At 39.2% G+C, this 19,188-nt stretch overlaps 1 protein-coding gene and 1 long non-coding RNA gene across 6 annotated transcripts in view; one reads left to right on the top strand and one right to left on the bottom strand.

Annotated features, from left to right (window-relative positions):
• Positions 1-19,188, bottom strand: part of LOC105689997 — an 83,966-nt gene that overhangs the window by 7,091 nt on the left and 57,687 nt on the right. The window contains exon 5 of the mRNA XM_048654177.1: positions 1,788-1,970. Coding sequence (XP_048510134.1) covers positions 1,788-1,970 — 183 coding nt within the window. The remainder of the gene's footprint in view (positions 1-1,787; positions 1,971-19,188) is intronic.
• LOC125500650 overlaps positions 6,392-19,188 on the top strand; it is a 36,818-nt gene continuing 24,021 nt past the window's right edge. Inside the window, exon 1 of one of the 5 annotated variants that reach the window (XR_007278083.1) lies at positions 6,392-6,806. This is a non-coding gene — a long non-coding RNA (uncharacterized LOC125500650). Of the gene's footprint in view, positions 6,807-11,550; positions 11,761-19,188 lie in introns of those variants that run through there. The other 4 variants (XR_007278085.1, XR_007278081.1, XR_007278082.1 and 1 more) reach the window with 4 other exon arrangements.

Below are 19,188 nucleotides of genomic sequence, written 5' to 3' on the forward strand. Positions count from 1 at the left end.
TAACCCGATGGTGCTGTCCGGTTGATCCGTGTGGACGGGTATCCACCGCTACCGACGGGCGTGAGATCGTAGCCGAGCCGAGGAGACCCACGAGATTTTCATTACGTCCATTCGAATTAACGAGTGGAAGAAAACGGAGTCGAGATTCGCCGACGGGCGGAGGAAACCTCACGTCACGCGAGCTGCGGGGGATGAAAATTCATCGAGGAAATAACCGGACGAGGTGAGCGTCGACGCAACGCGTCGAGAAATTCGTCGCTGTCGAAATGGAGAGGAGTCTCGACACCCGAGCCGATCGTCGGCGATTATTCGATATCGCGATACTCGCGGGACGTCGGGTGTTTTTTTTGTTTTTTTTTTCTCTCTTTTCATTTTCCTCGGAAGACGTTTCACGCCCTTCGTAATCCTCGCTAACGAATGCCCCGGAGTGATTTCGTAGCGGGGGGGGGGGGGGGGGGGGGGGGCCCGATGACGCGGCGGGTATCGGGGTCGTAGGATCGTTATGTAAATCTTAGTAAACTAGGTAAAGGTGGAGCTACGCCGCTTTCAGACCTCGGGGAAAACGGTGGTTGACTTTAACCTCTCCGCCGGAGTAGCGGTGAGAGGGCTTTCATTAGTGCAACATCCCGCTGGAACATTCGACTAACCTAACCACAGCTTTTGCGGGCGTACACACACACACAGCGCGGGGAAAAGAGGGGACGGACGCGGTACGGGGGTGGTAGACACGTGCATGGGACAAAAGGAGGGGGGAGATGGAAGACCCCGGCGAAAGCGACTCTGGAATTAGATTAGAAGCACGACGCGATACAGCAGAAGACGCCGTGATAACGGTTTTTGATAACTGCCAACAAGAAGACTTCAAACTTGTTGGGCACCAACGGCCACGTCGCGTTTCTCCTTCCGAAACGGCTCCGAGCCAAAAAAAAAAGAAAGGGCGCGAAGAGAAAAAAAAAATAATCAATTACCGATGCCTCTTTTTTCGCCAGACTTACGATTAGGAGGGTTTCGTACCCCTCACTTCTTCCGTGGAGATATTTTTTTCCGATTCGACGAAAAAGGAAGGTGAAGAGGTAAAGGTCAAGTTTTAAGAGGACGCTGGTACTTTGGCGGTTTGCCACGCGGATTATATATATACATGTATATATTATATATATATATGTACTTTGAAAAAAGCTCGAGAGTTCAACTCTTGGAGTTTCTGAAAATTTTCTTCGGCTTCCCGCGGTTAATTGCTCCGGACAACTTATAAGGTACACCCGGTTGTATCGATTGAAAACGATATTGATTGAGAAACGGCGTTTCCTTCCTTCGTCCGAGGGTTGGAGTATTTCAATCTCTACCGTCCCAACGTTTCATTGTTTCGACATTTTTAAGGGTTATCCCAACGGAAGAGGGTCGGGTTAAGGGAATGAATTTTCGGCGCGTTGATACAGATAACTTTGCTCTCCAAGGCGGAACGTTAGCCCGCGAAATTGGTTGGTAACCGTTGACCTTTCTCGGCTCAATGGAGTTCAATAAGTGCGAGCTTGTCCGACCGATGTCAAAGGTGAATTGACACGCTCGATATTACATTAGGTTAGATAAGGCACTCAATTCTAGCTTCGGGGAATACGAGATTCGTTTCCCCTTTTTTTTTTTTCTTTCTTTTTCGCTATCGCTATCCTCCCGATCCACTTGGTTATCGAAAGGATGCGTTTGCTTTTCGATTCGCGGCTCCCTTTTTTTTTTTTTTTTTTTGGTGGATTTTGGATTTCGAAATTTTCAGAATTACATCGAATGCTTACCCCTCTTTCCTCCGTCTCGACGATCAGGTGATTATTCTTCAGCGTTAGAGTTATGATGTTACCGTTGGCATTTTTCACCGCGTGATTCCCGGGGGAGTTGTAATCCGTACTGTTACCGAGAACGATTTCCTCCATTACTTCGGTTTCGCATATGTATCTGTTCCCGTCGATACCGTTGACCAGCTGAAAGTGCACAATAAAAAGAGTTAAATTTATCAGAGGACGGAAAAGCGACTCAAAATTTCCACCGTGATCCTGTGCGTCGGAGAAACAAGGTGTACGGAACAAAAAAGGAACAAGGTAAAAAAAGGACGCAGGTGATGGAAAATAAAAAGATGAAGGAACACGGCGCTCGAGGGTGCCGAAATATCTCGAAACACTCCACATCCTAAGTTAACAAACTTCGATATTTGCGCAGAAAATTATTGACCCCCCCTATTTCCCCGTCGCATCGCTTCTTCGCCGTCGTATCAGCCATTGTCTGACGAGTCCGAAGAGGCTGGAGATGAAGAAGAATAGGTCGGATACAAATATCGTACGGGAGAAAAAACGAGAATGAAAAGAAAAATAATTGAAGAAAATGGAGGCGACGTGAGCCGCGCGATGCGGCCGAAAAATCTTACCTACTTCTCAATTCTTTCGGCAAAAGAATTGTACTAGGTAGGTGTACCGTCACGTACATCGGTATCTGTTGTGATTTATAACTCGTGGTGTGGCAAAGTTTTTTTTTTTTCTACTTTTTTCCCCCATTCGAGATAACTAAAAAGTTCGCACCGTCTTCTACCGACGGCGAAGCTCAGATAATTGAGTGAGGAAGTGAGAATAAAAAGAATTAAATAAATGAAAAATCGTTCGGGAACATTTAAAAAAAAATTAAAGTTTACGATATTTATTTTGTTCTTGGGGTTGAAAGGGCGTACAAATATTTCGTTTGATGCGTAAATTTGACGGTCAGTCAAAACCGAATTTCTGCAGTTTCGGTTCGTTGATTATTTTCTTCAGTATGCTTGGCGACCGAAAAAGCTTTTCGAAAACTAACGTACATTATATACATATATCCGAATAAATTCTGCATTATCAAAAGCCGAATTGAATCAGCGTGATTTTTTTTTTTTTTTTGGCCTTCGTTTTTGCTCGGGGCGTCGGTTACCTACCCTTAAGAAATCCCAGCAGATGCTTCTCTAGGTATTTGATATTCAAAGTTTCTTTCAAAGTACGGTCTGGTATATACATATATACATACCGTAAGAAGCGAGTGACTTTACACCATTTTAGAACACGGAGCAAGAGAGAAAATTTTCAGGAACAAAGAAAAAAAAAAAAAACGAACTGAAAGAGAAATAGTTGGAGGAATTTCTCTCCCTAGCTTTTAACTCATACACCCGCGTATTTTCGCGTCGAACTTTAAACGTTCCACGAAGACGCATGTGTAACAAACTCGCGTATGAAAATTTTACGTATATATACGAAAGCTTCTCGGTACATATTTTTTGAAAGAAAACTGAGGTAAGAATACTTTCGAATAAAATAAACTCAAAAGCGAGCCGAGATATCTCGCGAATATTCTTGCCTCCTAGCGAGTTTCTATTCCACGAATACCTGTTAATGAATCAAAAAACTAGAAAAAAAACTAAAAAACTAAAAAAAAAAAACGACGGACTCGTGTCATTGTTTGCCAGCGACTTCGCCTTTTCGCTCGATATACCGACAAAATTTCAAATTGTATTCGTTATACGTGTGCGTGTATACCCAAAGAATTAGCCGATTCGAGTGAAATTCAATTAAAAACTTTTACCGCACGAAACTATACGGTCGGCGACGGATCCCCGCTGCGGTTGGTGGAAAATAAAAGCGCACCGTTTTAATTATAACTATTTCACCCTTTTCCGCGCTAGTTTCTGAATAATAACGAACAATTTTCAACGACAGTCTCTAATGACCGTCGAAAATCTACGGATGAGTGAAAAAAGGAATAGAAGAAAAAAAAAAAAGAAACCGAGCGAGGTGCGAATTGATTTTGACTTGAAAATCGATCGTGGCAAATTTCTACGGGGGTTATCTTCGAATCTGTAATAATATGGGGCAGTGTATGTGGGTGGAGGGTAAAAATGAGGAAGGCAGATAACGGGGTGGGGGAGGAGAAAAGAGAGAAATTGGCAATTTAAACTGAAACTTTACTCGACGGCCATATCGAGTAACGTCTATATCTATAGGAGAGTCCTGTGCAGCTAATATCGTCAGGATAGTTCGATACTTCCTTCGGCTTCTTTCAATTTTCTTCTTTTACCTTTTTCCTCAAACATGTATACGGAGCAAAGTCTGGCCGCCAACGTAATCGAATACGGTACGGTACAGCACAGTTCGGAAGCTGTTTCTTATGGCGTTTTTCCAAATATCCCGAACATTACATGTACCGCATCCTCCTCCAAGGTACAGTTTTGTTTGTTCCGATATCCAGGACCGACGTACGTACCAACGGAGTTACGTACATGCGCGTAACCCTGTGTACTTTTATTCTTCCCGTGTACGTCTCTACGGCATCTACGTACCGTATGTACACGTGGTGTACAAACTACGAGCTAAATAAAACAGCTAGAAATTGTTTCACGTTTTTATTCCATTCTACTTTTTATTTCTCTCCATAAACTACGCGCGTTCCATTCGCCCCCACTCGCAAGTTTACCCGATTCTCTTTATTTCAACTGTCTATTACACAGCGTGTATTCGTATCGCTATTTTATTCATGAGCTAAAATTTTCGAACTCCAGTCGGTAGCGCGATATTAATCGCTTTTTCTATTTCGTTTTTTTTTTCTTTTTTCTATTTTCCATTTCACGGAGAGGTGAACCGAACGAATATCTTCGTAAAGTTGCGAAAAAGAAAAAAAACGACGACGACATGATCTATGGAATTTTTGAAAAATTATTCCTTTTCTCCCAGTTCGGTTATACCTGAGCCCGATACAACCGGACATCTGGGTATAGTCCGTGCACGAATATGATGGTTGACCGATGAAGATGATGTAATCTAAGCCGCGAGATGTGCAGAATGTATTTCGTCTTGTCGGCGGTCAACGACTGTCTGGATATCTAATACTTGGACATTTTCTCGAATCGCTTGCGTGTGGGTACGTTATAGATGATAATGTGTGAGCCTGAATTTCGGTACAGGTAAGATAGACAGAGGTGGGTAACAGAAAGTATCGCCTACTTCTGAACCGTTCAAATACCTATACGTATTGTACGCATGTATATACATGTTATAAATAAGTTGAGAGTGGTCCGGCTCGACGTTTAAAATTCTGACGGTATTTGCGAAGCGCGCGTAGATGACGAACCGAGATGGAGAATACCGGGAGTGAAAGAAACAAAATAAATAACTATGCGGAAAGATATTGAAACTAAAAAAAATTAACAATACTCAATTTCTTCTATTTTCTACCATGTACACGGAATTCATTTCTCATCTATCATCGTCATTATTACAGAATAGACCCGTTGATCGAAATTATTTTTTAATTAGTACAGCAAAGGACCGTATAACGTGAGACGTATTCTAAAAAATATATTACTTATACATAAATATATAGATATTTTTTTTTTTTCTTAAGCGAACAGAACGATAGTACGTAACACCTACGTGTGGTGTACATATATTGAAATTTATTTTTAATTAAACTATGTTTTCAAGTTTTTCTTTTTTTTTTGAATTCTTTTTTTAATATTCTCGTTGCCTTCCGCGTCCGTTAATCTCGGATAAAAGCTTGAGCCGCATGACGAAAAATAGAAAGATTGGTCCATGTATAGTCAAGATGATGATGATGATGATGATGATGATGATGATCAACGACGCGATTCTCATGCGCGCATGTTACTTGATTCAATTTGTTCCACGCTATGCACGGCTTTAAATATGACCAGAGGTAATTTACAGTTTCATTAAGTGCTAACGAGTCGATAGTCACGGCTGTTTTGAATTAATTAATTATTTTCATTCGTTTATTCTTCCTTTTTTTTCTTTTCTTTTTTTTTCCTTCACCCGCGTTCGCGGTGCAATTTTGTATTTTTCCACCGGTGCACACACCGTGACACCGAATTTTCATCCTGCTAGATCACATCAAAAAATTCATGATTCCAATCTAAGAGTAGCAACCAGAAGGGCGTAACCGACAAAAAAACTTCCATTAATTCAGTTCGTTCGTTGGTTACGTACAGTTGCCTCCCAAAAAATTAATAAAAATCAGGGGGAAAAAATAGTTCAGTCCAAAAACTGTCTGAAAAATTCATCCCCTCTCTCTTTCTGTTCTCATTTTTTTTTTTTTCATTCGTTAAAAGTTACCCCGATTCACGTGGATCGAAAGAAAAGACGTGGAAAATGAGTGATGAAAACGAGACGTAGAAATATACATATTTCTTCTCCTACCCTGCACCTTATTCGTGCAGCGAAAATCATTAGAAAAAGTGGACGAAGTAAAAAGATAAATTAAAAAAAAAAAAGGAAGAACGCTCAGAAAATTCCATAGAGATGTAATAGAGGTGCAGTGACATAAGAACAGAAATCACGAGACGAAAGACAATTTGGTTAGCGTGAATAAGAAGAAAAAAGAACGGGGAGAAAAAGAAAAAAACGAAAAATAGTCGTTCCATGATAGAAGTAGTCAAAGTATGGTATATTGTAATAGGTTGCGGTAATAGGAACTCGGTGTGTATTTCGCGTGGCGAGACGATCCGAGCTACAGAGAGACCTTGACCAGAGTCTGGTTAAGTTGCGTTTGAACGGTGTTTGCGGCGTAAGTTATTCCTTTCACTTCTCGCTGTGGAACCGGTCTGTAGGTCTAGCGCCAGACAGTCGCTAGACAAATTCTAGACGGTTGTTAGACAACGCTCGGATACGCTAGACGCGATAGCCTCGTTCGTTCTACTGACTGACTCCGTACGTATATCTGGAATACAAGGTTATCGAAACCAAGTTCGAGGCGAGGAACTTTTAACGCCAAGTCATCGAGCGATATAATACGTGGTAATTCTAACTCATTTCCAACACGTCGGGGACACCGAATTATCGGTTTTTTTTTTTTCTCATTCCGCTTATTTTTTTTTGCCGTCGAATCACCTGTGCATTACGGCCATTTCAACTGACCATTTAATAAAAGAAATTTCGGTAATTCGGATCGACTTCTCTCTTTTTCTGTTCTTAAAAACGATGCTGCGGGATAACTTCGAGATTTGTCTGTTTTTTTTTTTTGTTTTTTTTGTCGACCTTTGGGACTTATAGATTTTCAACGCGAATCTGTTACATCCGTAGCATCGTTGTACGTACGTTTGAGCGGAGAAAAAGAAGAGGTGGAGAAGTGATGTTTGCAAAAAGCAAGATAAGAATAAAAAGAAAAGAGGAACCGTATATGGAAGTTGCCCGGCGTGAAGTTCCATTATTTAAAATGTTCAACTTTTTGATTGTCTTTAAGGCGCGACTAACTATAAGATCCGCAACACATAAACTATATATACTACTATATAATATACTTCATATACACCGCATCCTTTTACCCGTATGACACGCAACCGGAATAATGTATTTTTTTTTTTCTTTTTCCTTTTTCTTTTTGCTTTTTTTTTCTGACCCGCGTGCGCTTCGTGGCTAGGTGTACCGTATACCTATATCTACGCGTAAGTGTATAAAACGTACGAAACTTCGTGCCAGAGGCTGATGACCCTGACCGCGCATTCGAGGGACGTTGCTCCTGTCCAGAGAGAAGAACTCTGTTAGATCCACGAACGATCGGAGAACACCTCTACCACCGCGTTGATACCAAGCCCGAAAAAATTTCATCGAGTAGAGAAAAATTTCAACGCGTTAGCGAAAAATCATTCTCATGATTCGACGATTGTACTGTTTCATTCTTTTTCTCTTTTCTATTTTTCGATTCTCTGGACTTTTTGAAGGAAAAAAAATCATCGGATCATTAGATGTATCTTATATCGTTTCGTTCGTTCGTTATTATTTTTTTGATTTTTTGATTAATTTTTATGCGAAACGGGTGTGATTGTCGGATGTCAAGAGATTTGTAATAATTTTATACTATATTATGAAATTTCCTGCTTCGTCCGGATTTTTTGATTTTTTTTTTTCTAACCGCAAACATGATATCGGAACCGGTATCCGATTTGTCCGGCGGGGTTTTGTGTGTCGCTCGTGTGTTTTACTTTATTCCAATTCGATTTAATTGGTTTATTTGATTCGTTCGTTCCTTTGATTTTTGTCCAGATATTAACGAGCAAGTTTTTTGACCTTCCGGTGATGATCGTGTTCAAATTTCTTCATCTTTTTTTCTAACCGAGTACAAAACGATCTCCGGACTTCTGGAGAGAAATCTTTAGAACACGGTTTTCATTCTATCTTATTGACCTGCAGTAAAAAAGAAATTCGTACCAAAGAGGATAGGGAAAAAAGAAATGTATTTGAAATTTACTTGTCGTAGTTATTTGTAACATCACGTTGAAGTGAAACGATATTTTAATTTCTGAGGAAGCTTGAAATTCGAATGAGAAAATTACTGGTTTCGTCCAATTATAATTGAACTCTCCGGAGTTTTATTGATCAATCTGAAAAAGTGAAATCTCATAACCCACGACTTAATTTCAATTTTTAGTTAGGTGTATCAAAAACTTTCTCCGGAAGATAAAAAACATTCTTTCGTTCACCGGTCAAATATTTGACCAAGAAATTTTTCAAGCTTTTCGTAATCCAGTTCCTTCGCCTCATTTTTAATCATCGCAGATGATTTTCCGTACAATAGCGAAAATGTCGATGATAACGGAATTTGTCGTTCTAGGACAAAAAAGGTTCCTCCATTCCTGTACAACGTCGCGTTGCTTCCGGTAAACGGGGGTGATTTTCGCGCGGTTAATTCCTATTAGAAAAATTCTCAGTAAGCGCGTTATCTCGCGGAGTTGAATACAATACGTGGCAAAAACGTACGTGTACGGTGGAACGCGTATTTAATATCCTTTGAAAAGAAGAGACGCCAGGGCGACGCGACGCCAAGTCGCGATATACACGCCCGCGAGTCATGACGTCGGCTGGTGGACCGGGAGACAGAGGAGGTAGGTAAGAGGCCGGCCGGACGGCCGCGTGGTTTGCGAACTACATGTAGTTTCTGGCTACCCACAAAGAAATCTCACGCGAATTGATCGTGCCGCCGATGCCGATCCCGATGCCGATGCCGATGGTGATGCTGCTCGGTGTAGCGCTGTCCTATATTTCTTAGGCCTTTCACCTTGCAAAATTTCGAATACCGAGGACCAAATGCGGTGCATGAAGAGACGAAAAAAAAAATAAATAAATAAATAAATTAAATACGATATCGTTGTCGTGTGTACGTGTGTAAATATATGTCTATATACATATAAAGTTCATGGAGAACTAAAAGTTACTCCCGATCACGCATACCCGTAATGCTCACTTACTGTCAACCTTAATGCGACGTCCGATAAGATTATCGAGTTTCGATTACCGCTCGTTATACGTATCGCGCATTAAAGATGGAACTCGAATAATTCTACACAATAAACCGCATGTGATGCTCGACTAACTCCCATGATTTTTGAACCTCGAAAGTAGATCGATCGATCGCGACAATTTCTAAAGATTCCCGAAAATTTTTCTCAATGTTCAAAGCCGATTCTACTTCTCTCTCGAAGATGAGACGTGGAAAGTTTTGTTAAACGGCTGAAAGTTTTAGGCAAAAATTAATTGTTTCGAAAATGAACCGTGGAGACATCAAGAGTTATTACTAACCGCATCGTAGTAACATATTATTTCGGGATTGAAATATTCAACTCGAAAGTAAACTTCTTCAACTCGAGTTCTCTGAGATTAGTATTATTCAGAGAGCGTATATCTCGTTAACATTATTTTTTTTTGAGTTTGTGACAAGAATATTGATAAATAAAAAATGAAGTCAGTTTTTTGATCCGCCGATCGTGGAACTGTATTCCCACGGTTTTTTTGTACCGAGAAAAAAAAAAGTACGAATTTTTCAGATTTTCAATCGATCGGAGGGATAAACTCTCATCCTTCTCTCCGAAGACCAGATTGAGTTCGTTATTCCGAGTGGCGCCCGTGATGAAAAATTCACCTAAAAAATCTGACTTAGAATGTAAAAAACCGGAGAACCGGTTATTTGCCGAAGATCTTGAACCTGGAATAGGAATTTCGGCGGATAATGATATTAAAAATATCTCGCGCCTATGAATAAACATGACCGTTCGCCGAAAGGACGACTTTATAAAAATAATCCGGAAGGTACGGAGGAACGAAAAGTTTTTTTTAAATAACACCAAATGGGATATCAATAACGAGCGATGGTAGAGCAACGATGACATATTATCGCGATAAATAAATCCGTAAGGACGTACAATAATGTCAAAAGTATTTCGTCACTTATTGTATCGACTTTATGGTTCTACGTGTGTGCAGCTCCGATTTACCTAACACGAGGTACTCGCGTGTGGACGTGTACAATCGCGTCCGTAATGAACGAAAAAAAAAAAAATAAAAATAAAAAATAAAAAACAAAATGAAATAAAATGAAATGAAAAAATAAAATATATATTTGCACTTGCACATCGGTCGAGATATAGCCACTCTAGGTATGGATTGTCGCGCGTACGTACGCGTACGTATTTTCTATACAGATATACAAGTCATATATTGTGTGGCGCAAACATCGCGTATCAGAATTAAACTATCAAAGTAATCTAAACACGTCTGCAATACTTCCTGCGCCGGCTAGACACAGCCTGCAATTCTTATCTCCTCCCGCCCGACTATACGTACACATCTATCTATAGATATATAAACTACATTATATACTTATTCGCACTCCGCGGAATGCATTCCACGCAATATAACGGCGATAGATTCTTTTCCCAACGCGTTATAACCGCGACAACTCCGTACAATAACGTGGAACTTTGATTCATTGCGATGTATCGTTATTATCCGATTCCCCCAAAAAATTCGTACAAATCAATTTTTTCCCCTTCTATACATTTTCGCATGTGTAACCGAAATTGCTTCTTTTTCTTTTCCTTTTTTTTTTCGTTTTAAGTCATAGCAGTTAACCTTGGCACAATTTTAGTTTGAATATATAATAACATCATATCTGAGCTAATTAAAAACCAAAAGCATAAAGAGGTAAAAAATTTGGTAGTTAAAAGAAACGTTCCTCGAAATACGGTAGGTCATGTATCTCATGTGCGCCACCAGGTCTACCTGTGTATATCTTACCGTCCGCGTTAATATTCAATGTCAAAATAAATTGAAGAACGTCACGAGAAAACCCTCGAGTTTGGGATAATTTTATTCATTTTTTTGGGGGAAAATGAATTTTTCATCAAGCTCAGACTGGAGATTGAAGATTTTCCTCTTCTCTGCGAAATGAACAAAAAAAATGGGTTGATTTTGAAGAAAAAAGAAAATCTTCAAGCCGAGCATCCAAAGTATTAGATAACATTGCAAAGGTCATCGAAATGATTTGTGAAAAAACTTAAATTTTGTCAACTCGAATGCGAAAGAATTTGGAATATAATATGTAGGTGGTTTCTCGCGACGAATAAAAATCATTCCTCACTTATAAAACGCGAGGTGTGTAAACACGCGTAACATATTTGACGATAATTATAATCTGCGTATACGATAAGGTGTTCGATATTATAAAAGCTCGTCTCAGCTCTCGCTACGAAATATGCGAACCGTCTGATGTCGCGTTAGTTCAAGGTTATTCGAGACGGAAGTCTGGCTCATGTGTTTAGAATAACATTGCTTGGAGAGAACGTAAGCAAACGAACGAACGAGCGAGCGAACGAACGAGAATTGGTCGAAGGAACCAGTCGAAGTGGTCGCGGCTGGTGTTGCCTCTGGTTAGATTTGCCGGCTGTTAGACTGGTCTCTCTGTTGCACGGTAACATAGGTTAGTGACATTACAAGGCTAACGAATTTCACGCGTAATTATAGAAAATTCAGGCGTCAAGTATGACTCAACCGCAGCTCAAATAAATATACACAACGTGTTACGATCGCCCACCCGATAAAATACGTAAAATTTCATCCGAAACCGATCGGGTGTGGGCAAAAACGATCGAAAGAAAAAAGTAAGTCTTCGAAATGCTCCGTTCTTGCCCTGAAAAGCTCGCGAGCTTTTTTTTCAGCCGATAGCGACGAAATCTCAGCCAAATCGAGGCTCAAAAAAGCTCCGAAATTTTCTTCAATTTTCTTCAACCGGATCAAAGATCCTGGAAAAATGAAGGAAAAGAACAATGGAGGGGAAAAAAAGGTAGAGGCATTGAAAATGGAGATTCGAAAACCGATCGTAGACGTCATTCGGATAAGTACATGCATTTCTGTGTAGCTATCGAGTCGGAATTTTTCTGGCCTCATGTTTGACGATGTGGCGATTAGAGCTTCTTCTCCCCTCTTCATCCGGCCTTTTTAAAGAGAAAGAATTCCGGCTCGGATTATTCGAGTGTAAATCGCAGGCTGTTAGAACGTTTCTGCATAGCAACCGCAAGCCTGGGTTAGTGACACCGGAGAAGGTTACGCGTATGTCGAATCAAGAGTTAGAAAAATGGAAAAAAAGAGAAAAAAAGAACTTTCATCGTACAATTTATTCAGCAGCTTTTCGTACGGAGCTCATCGGACTTAATTTACTTGCGGTGCGACACACACCGATGATGTGTGTCCAAAATTTCTATGTAAAACACATTCAACAAATTCATAGAGAATTTCCATCATAGAGATAGAATCGTATCGCGTCTTCGCTCCGGAGGTTATTTATCCGTAGTCATTAGCATACTGAAAACAAGTAGAGGAAAATAAAAAAAAAAAAAAATCAAAAAAAAAAACTGCATACCGAAATAAAACGAAATGAATAAAATGAAGAGAAAAAAGAAAAAAAAAAAAAAAACGCCGTATAAAAATGCAAACAACACGTGACTACGTGAGCGTAGGTTAGTAACGCGGTTTGACGAATATATATGTACGTCGTACACGGTACGTCGCGATGCGAATTCTCTCTATTTCGAAATTTGGCGTTACTTTTTTGATTTATTTTTTTCAAAGATAGGTTTGATTTTTTTTACCTCTGATCCCCGACGCTGCAGAATTGCAGTTTATATCAGAGGGCATTTTTTTTCAATCTCTAAATACAGCGTATCGATCATCGAATAGATTTATGGATTAAAAAACTTCTTTATTTCCACTAGAAAAAAAAAGGGAAATCGTACGTTGCAAATATATTCGATGTCGCGTTTCATTAGAAGTATCACGTCATCGTCCGGTTGGGATAGTCCGAACTATATGATACCAGAAATGGGTTTCTGTTTTTTTCGAACACGAGATGAGGAAAAAAAAAAAATGCTGAGAAAATATAATAGTGATTTCTCGCGTCGATCGGGTTCGCGGTAAATGATAATTACCGGGATTAGTCAGCAAAGTTTCAAGGCAATGATCTTTTAAAGACCGTTAGAGGTGGCAGACGGTCAAAACGTGACGGATTGACATAAGACAGTAATCAATCACGGGCATTATGTGGATCAGAGGCATAGGCGGTGCGAAATCAAGGTGTTTTTATCCTTGACATTTTCAGTCTAACACACGTAACCGTCGCGTCAATTATATTTCGTCTTGATTCTTTCGTTTTTTTCTCTCGTTCTCACTCCGTTTTTTACCTTTTTCAATTCGAATTCGTAGCTCGAGATGTGCTGCGCGGACCGGAGAATTCTAATCGAACATCTAAGCATCGCGTCTTCCTTTTTCGACGTTACCACTCTTACGTAATCGTTAATCTTAGCATCTTTGGTTTATTTCTTATTTTACGTATTATCTAACAGTCGAAACACACCTAACCATACCCAACGTAACCCACAGTCTATAGACACAGCCGGTTAACCTTCATTCTCTTCTAATGGCACGCCAGAAAAATTGTTCATTACCTACTTTTTTTTTTCTACTTCTTCTACTATTTCTTTTTTCTATGTTCTAGTCTCTCGCGCGGATATTATCTAAGTCGAATATCATGATTATTTTGCTGAATTATGAAACATTTTTGCGGTATTTTCTGCTCTTAACGAAATCGTCGCTGAGAATGAAAATTTTCGTTCGTATTTTTCGTTTGCTTTTTTACCGCACGTATCAAAAATAAAAAGCAATTTTTTTCACACTCTTAGGTATATTCCGCCTTGTGTGCGATGATAGGAATTATAATTGTAAACTTTAATAATAACCATCGAATCGAATTGAGTTAAACCCAAAAAAAAAATGGTGAATGTGGAAAAACGATTGATAAAAGAGGAACGAAAAATATTCTAAAGGCAAAATGAAATAGTTTTTTCGAATATTGTATCCAGCTGACCATGACGAAGTCCGTAAATTTTTTTTCAACTGGATCGACGATTTATGAAGGTAGTTTTTTGTTTTTTTTTGTTTTATATTTTTTACCACGATCGGGGGGAGGAAACGCAAAAATGAAGAAGTATCGTAAATTGGAGCGAAAATTATTTGGAATTTTTTCAAAAGATTTTATTTATTGTACAATAGTGTGAATAACGTGCGCCTGTAATAGTAAATGTAATTACGTAAGGTGATGTATGACAAGAGGAGGGGGGCGGGGGGAAATTTCAGGTACAGTAATTCGACCCACGTCAAGGTCTCTTTATAATGTTACCTACCTTATAATGTACGCTGTAAGTATAAAAAAATACGACCGCGTTAGAATGCTAGACGAACTCCGAGGCCAGACTAGAAAAGGAAAGAATGAAAAAAGGATGAAGATAAAATTCACCAAGGTCAAGATAGACCGGACCATCGCCGAGGCTAAAATCGCAACGTGACGTAACACACGGTATCGCGAGTTGCGCAGGCAACGGTTCCACCTGATTTTCGTACCACTGAGATTATAGGCAACAAAAAACGCAATGGGGAAAATTGAAAATCGATTTTCACGCAGGGTGATTTTCGTTCCTCTGGATAAAGTGAAATTTTCGCACCCCCGAAGAAGCGGAAAACTGTGAGAAAAAAAAAGGCATCTCGTAATTCAATTTTTGCATCTTCTATCACCCATGACACCGTGAAGTGTAACGGAAAATTAAAAAAATTTCGCAGATCAAGAACCAACCTAATAACCGATCGGAAACGGTAAAATTTGCGCGGATTTCTGTCGCATTTTTCATCCCTTCGCTGTTGAATTCGAATGAACAGGTTCGGGAAAATTGTCCATACAATTTCAACGAAAATCGAGAGACGAACGTAATGTACAAGATACCGGAAGTTGTATCGTGCAAAATGCTTTTTGGCCGTAAGTTTCGTTGATGGCTGCAGTTAACGTTGCGGTTTCGCGTGGCAATAGAATGAAGTTTTTGACGTGCATATGTATGCGCAAAAGACAACCCCCCCGGTGGATGGTAATTTTGTTGCGTACCTTATACTAGGCAGGAGCGATAGTGTGCACGAAAATTCCAGAGAGGAGAAGGGAAGAGACGGAGAAGATGAGGGAGAAAAAAAGGAGAGGGAAAGAGGAGGACGTGGGAAGCGTTAAAGCCGCAATTCTCAAAGACAGAGAATAATTGCGTACATAGTTATATACGTTGCACACAAAGCGCGAATTTCGAGGTCAGTGACCACAAGTTGATTTTAAAAAACCGCCCGCAGGAATTGTTGTTCTCGTATGTACACGGTATCTGGTCTGTAGAGAAGCTTTTATGATAAATATAATAACGTATTATAATGATGGTTAGAAAAAGATCGACAGCCACGCTAATTATTACTAAATATCATCGTGACGGTATGAAATATACGTGGTTAAAAGTTCCAGGAAGGAATACCGCAGAATATAATTATCATTATCATCATTATCATTACTTATTTATTTATTTATTTTTGTTTTTTTAACAATTTTTTTTTTTTCACTTCATTTTTCGAAGACAATGAAATAAATCTCTCGTTAACAGGGTCCAGTGAACTGGACCAGGTCAGGATAGGATATGTTCGTTCTAAGTATATACCGCGATGTACGTATGCACATACATATATATTTTTCTAAACACACTTATATATATATATAAGAAATACAAAGGCGATCGAACAAGGCGATCCTTGAACCGCGTCACGTATAGTGGCGTGACAGCAATTTTACAGGGACGAAAAATGGTCTCTCGAAGATACATATGTACCTCCGTATACACACCCATGAATATTATATGTAATATACCGAGGCAACCTAGACGTAGTTCGAGTCTCACGTTTAGAATACCCCAGGTGAACTATATCACCGGAGTAAAGTAAGGCAATAATGAACGATAAAAAACGAAAGAAAAAAAAAAAAAACCAAACAAAATTCAAAACGCGAACGTGATGAAAAAGTCAAAAATTTCTTCGTGTCGTAAGATATAGAGTCACCGTGCCGACGCACGATTCGTATATTTCCTTGCGACGAACAAAAAAAAAAAAATAATATATTTTTCTAGGATCGAGGAGATAAATATTAAATAAAAATTTCAATCCACGTTGCACGTGATAAATGCCGAATAAGATTCGTTATGAATCCAGCTCAACAAATTCGAGTTGATTCTTTTTTTCTCTGTTCTTTTTTCTCTCGTTTCTTTTTTCTTTCAATTTAATTTATTCAACCGGTTAGAACGTTCGTAATGTTATGTGTGTCCCCGATTTCGTTCTGGCCATGAGGATTATAATGATGATGATAATAATGATAATTATAATCATAAATTTCGTATACATTCTCTAACGAGTGATGATGGGAGTAGGTATATTTTTGTTAATACGAAATGGCTTGAGGCAGGTCAAGATTTATATTAAATCGAGGTCGCCTCACTGTACGACGACGTGCCATTCAAAGTTTAAATACGTTTAGTAGGTGTTCGTCTGTTGCGGGGGGGGGCTTTCTATTTTAACACTGTTAAACGGTCGCGCGAGTGTGCGACGATGTTAACCTTAGAATTAACCGAGTTTCGAATAAATGAGAGAAAAAAAAAAACTTCTAACGGTAAATCGAAAATACGCGGATCGTTTAATTCGTCGATGATGATTCACGCGCACGTAACATCCAGCGTTGATAAACTATTCCGACCATGACCTATCCCCACCCACCCGCAATATATTCCTTTGCTAAAAGGTAGCTATACACCTATGGCACATTTTATCCGCGGTCCATTCGGTCACCGCGTTCACCGTACACCGGATGAAATGGGGGGGAAAGAGGAAAAAAAAAAAAAGGAAACGAACGTATGAATAAATGAGAAGAGAAAAAAAAGTAGAAAACTTGAAAGAAAGAAAAATAAATGAAGAAATTTTTTTTTCGAGTAAATGGAAATTGACAAACTCATATTCGAAATTGCGTGCGTGGCTAGATGAGTTTTGGATTAAGCAAATAACGTGGTAAGACCGTAATGTCACTTGGGTTGATATCTACTTTGGTGTTTCTTTTTTTTTCGTTTTGCCCCTCACGACCAATCAGGTTTCGCTGATCAATCCGTAAAATTCCATTCGTTCAATGTCCGCAACCCCGATTTCAGTTGTAACATTAATTTTTCATTTGCCGTGTGCCGGCTCGTCTCATTTTTATACACACTCATCGCTGGACATGCTATGTACCAACTGTATCGCCATTTGTCCGTTGTGTACGTCTCCACTTTACGCGCTCTTTTTATTTCACTTCTTTTTGTCTTTCGGGGTACAAAGATCCGGCTGCGAGTTTGATTACTTCCAATTCGTCACCCGCTGGTTACCGGTCTTTAGCAAATTTATCTACCTACGAAACACAGTCGATCGATCAATCCCGATCACGTAAATACGTGTACATATCGCGTTATGTGCCACCTATAATTCGATCCGCGTCGACAAAAATTCGCGGCCTTGGAGGAACAAGGGGAATTGAATTCTGGGAGAATAAAAGGACGAGAAGAGATAAAACAAAATTCAGCTGCTCGGGTTCGAAAAAAGGAAGAGAGAAAAAATAAAATTGTTCTAGAAATTGAAATTCAATTCAAATGATTAATTACACTCTCGATTTCGCCGGGTTAGCCGAACGGCGCGGAGCCGTTAGAATTAGAAAGTTTCTTCCAAACAAAAAGTAAAAAAATTGTTACAACGAAATCGAGAGTGATAGAGAATCGGATAATTTTTGAAGCGTCTTACTCATAACCTTCGGTTTTTAGAACCGAATCATAATTATCGGTACATTGGATTAAAATTTGGTAAAAGGAGAGTTTTTTTTTTTTTTTTATTTCCAGCATGCACCTACATTATCTTTGTTTGAAATTGAACAATTTTTTTTTGCTCGTTTTCTTTTGAATCGAAATCGACTAACAAGTTATGTGAAATCGGCACACTTTTTTCAAGGATAACTCGACACGGTGTTTGATCGACCGGAAGACCTACGAGAGAACTATTATATGGGTGTGCACATATTTCTATATATATTTCAATACTAGGAGCCATCGGGCTTCGAAAAAAAATTAGCATAAATATATTTACTTTTATACATATCTGTAAATACGTATGTACTTGAGTCTTATAAGTACACTCGATATACTGCAGTAAGATTAACATAATTTGCAGGTATTTATAAGTGTACACCTCTGTACGTATGTGTGTACCACCCATTTAAGCTTACAACGTTTCGCGAATATGTTCGCGCGCCAACTCCCACGGATATGTTAAAATAACTTAGGATCTATGCTAATCGCTTTAAGGCGCATTTAGCCCAAAATTGAAGTGTGCATCAATATCTATACGACTTGTCTTAAATTTTTCCATAACTCAAATAGCTCGTTCGGTTGAATTGATTATCGTATATTTCATTTATTTATATATTTATTTATATATTTATTTATTTTCGTTTCGCAATTAGGAGGCAGCGACAAATTTAAATACCTACGGTGAACAGAGAAAAAGAAAAAAAAGGAGCAATTTTTTTTTTTTTTTTTTTTTGGTTTTAAATGTATTCAAAAATCAACTCATTAGTTGACCCGGTTTAACTCGCGGTTCTCCTCTCGTTTTATGTATAATACTTGCGTATACATAAGTGTACGTATTATGTCCAGAGTTCGATGGCCTCTCCGAGCTCGTCATGTGGATTTCTAACGCTCGCTTTCCGTGACATTAACCTACCTATTATATTTGCCGCGATGGCCCCGAGGATCTTTAAAAGCGTAACTAGGTCTAACGATTTCTCTTGAACTTGACCGACTTCGTTTGTTATTAGGGAGTTCGTCGGTGCAGCTGGCTCGAAAAGCTCGGAGCTTTTCGTGCGATTTTTTTTTTTCTCTTCTTCCGCCATTTTGTCGAACGATTGATCACGAAATTTTGCATCGATTGCCTACCCCCT

The sequence above is a fragment of the Athalia rosae genome, chromosome 4 (assembly GCF_917208135.1).
Source record: "Athalia rosae chromosome 4, iyAthRosa1.1, whole genome shotgun sequence".
Taxonomy (NCBI): domain Eukaryota; kingdom Metazoa; phylum Arthropoda; class Insecta; order Hymenoptera; family Athaliidae; genus Athalia; species Athalia rosae.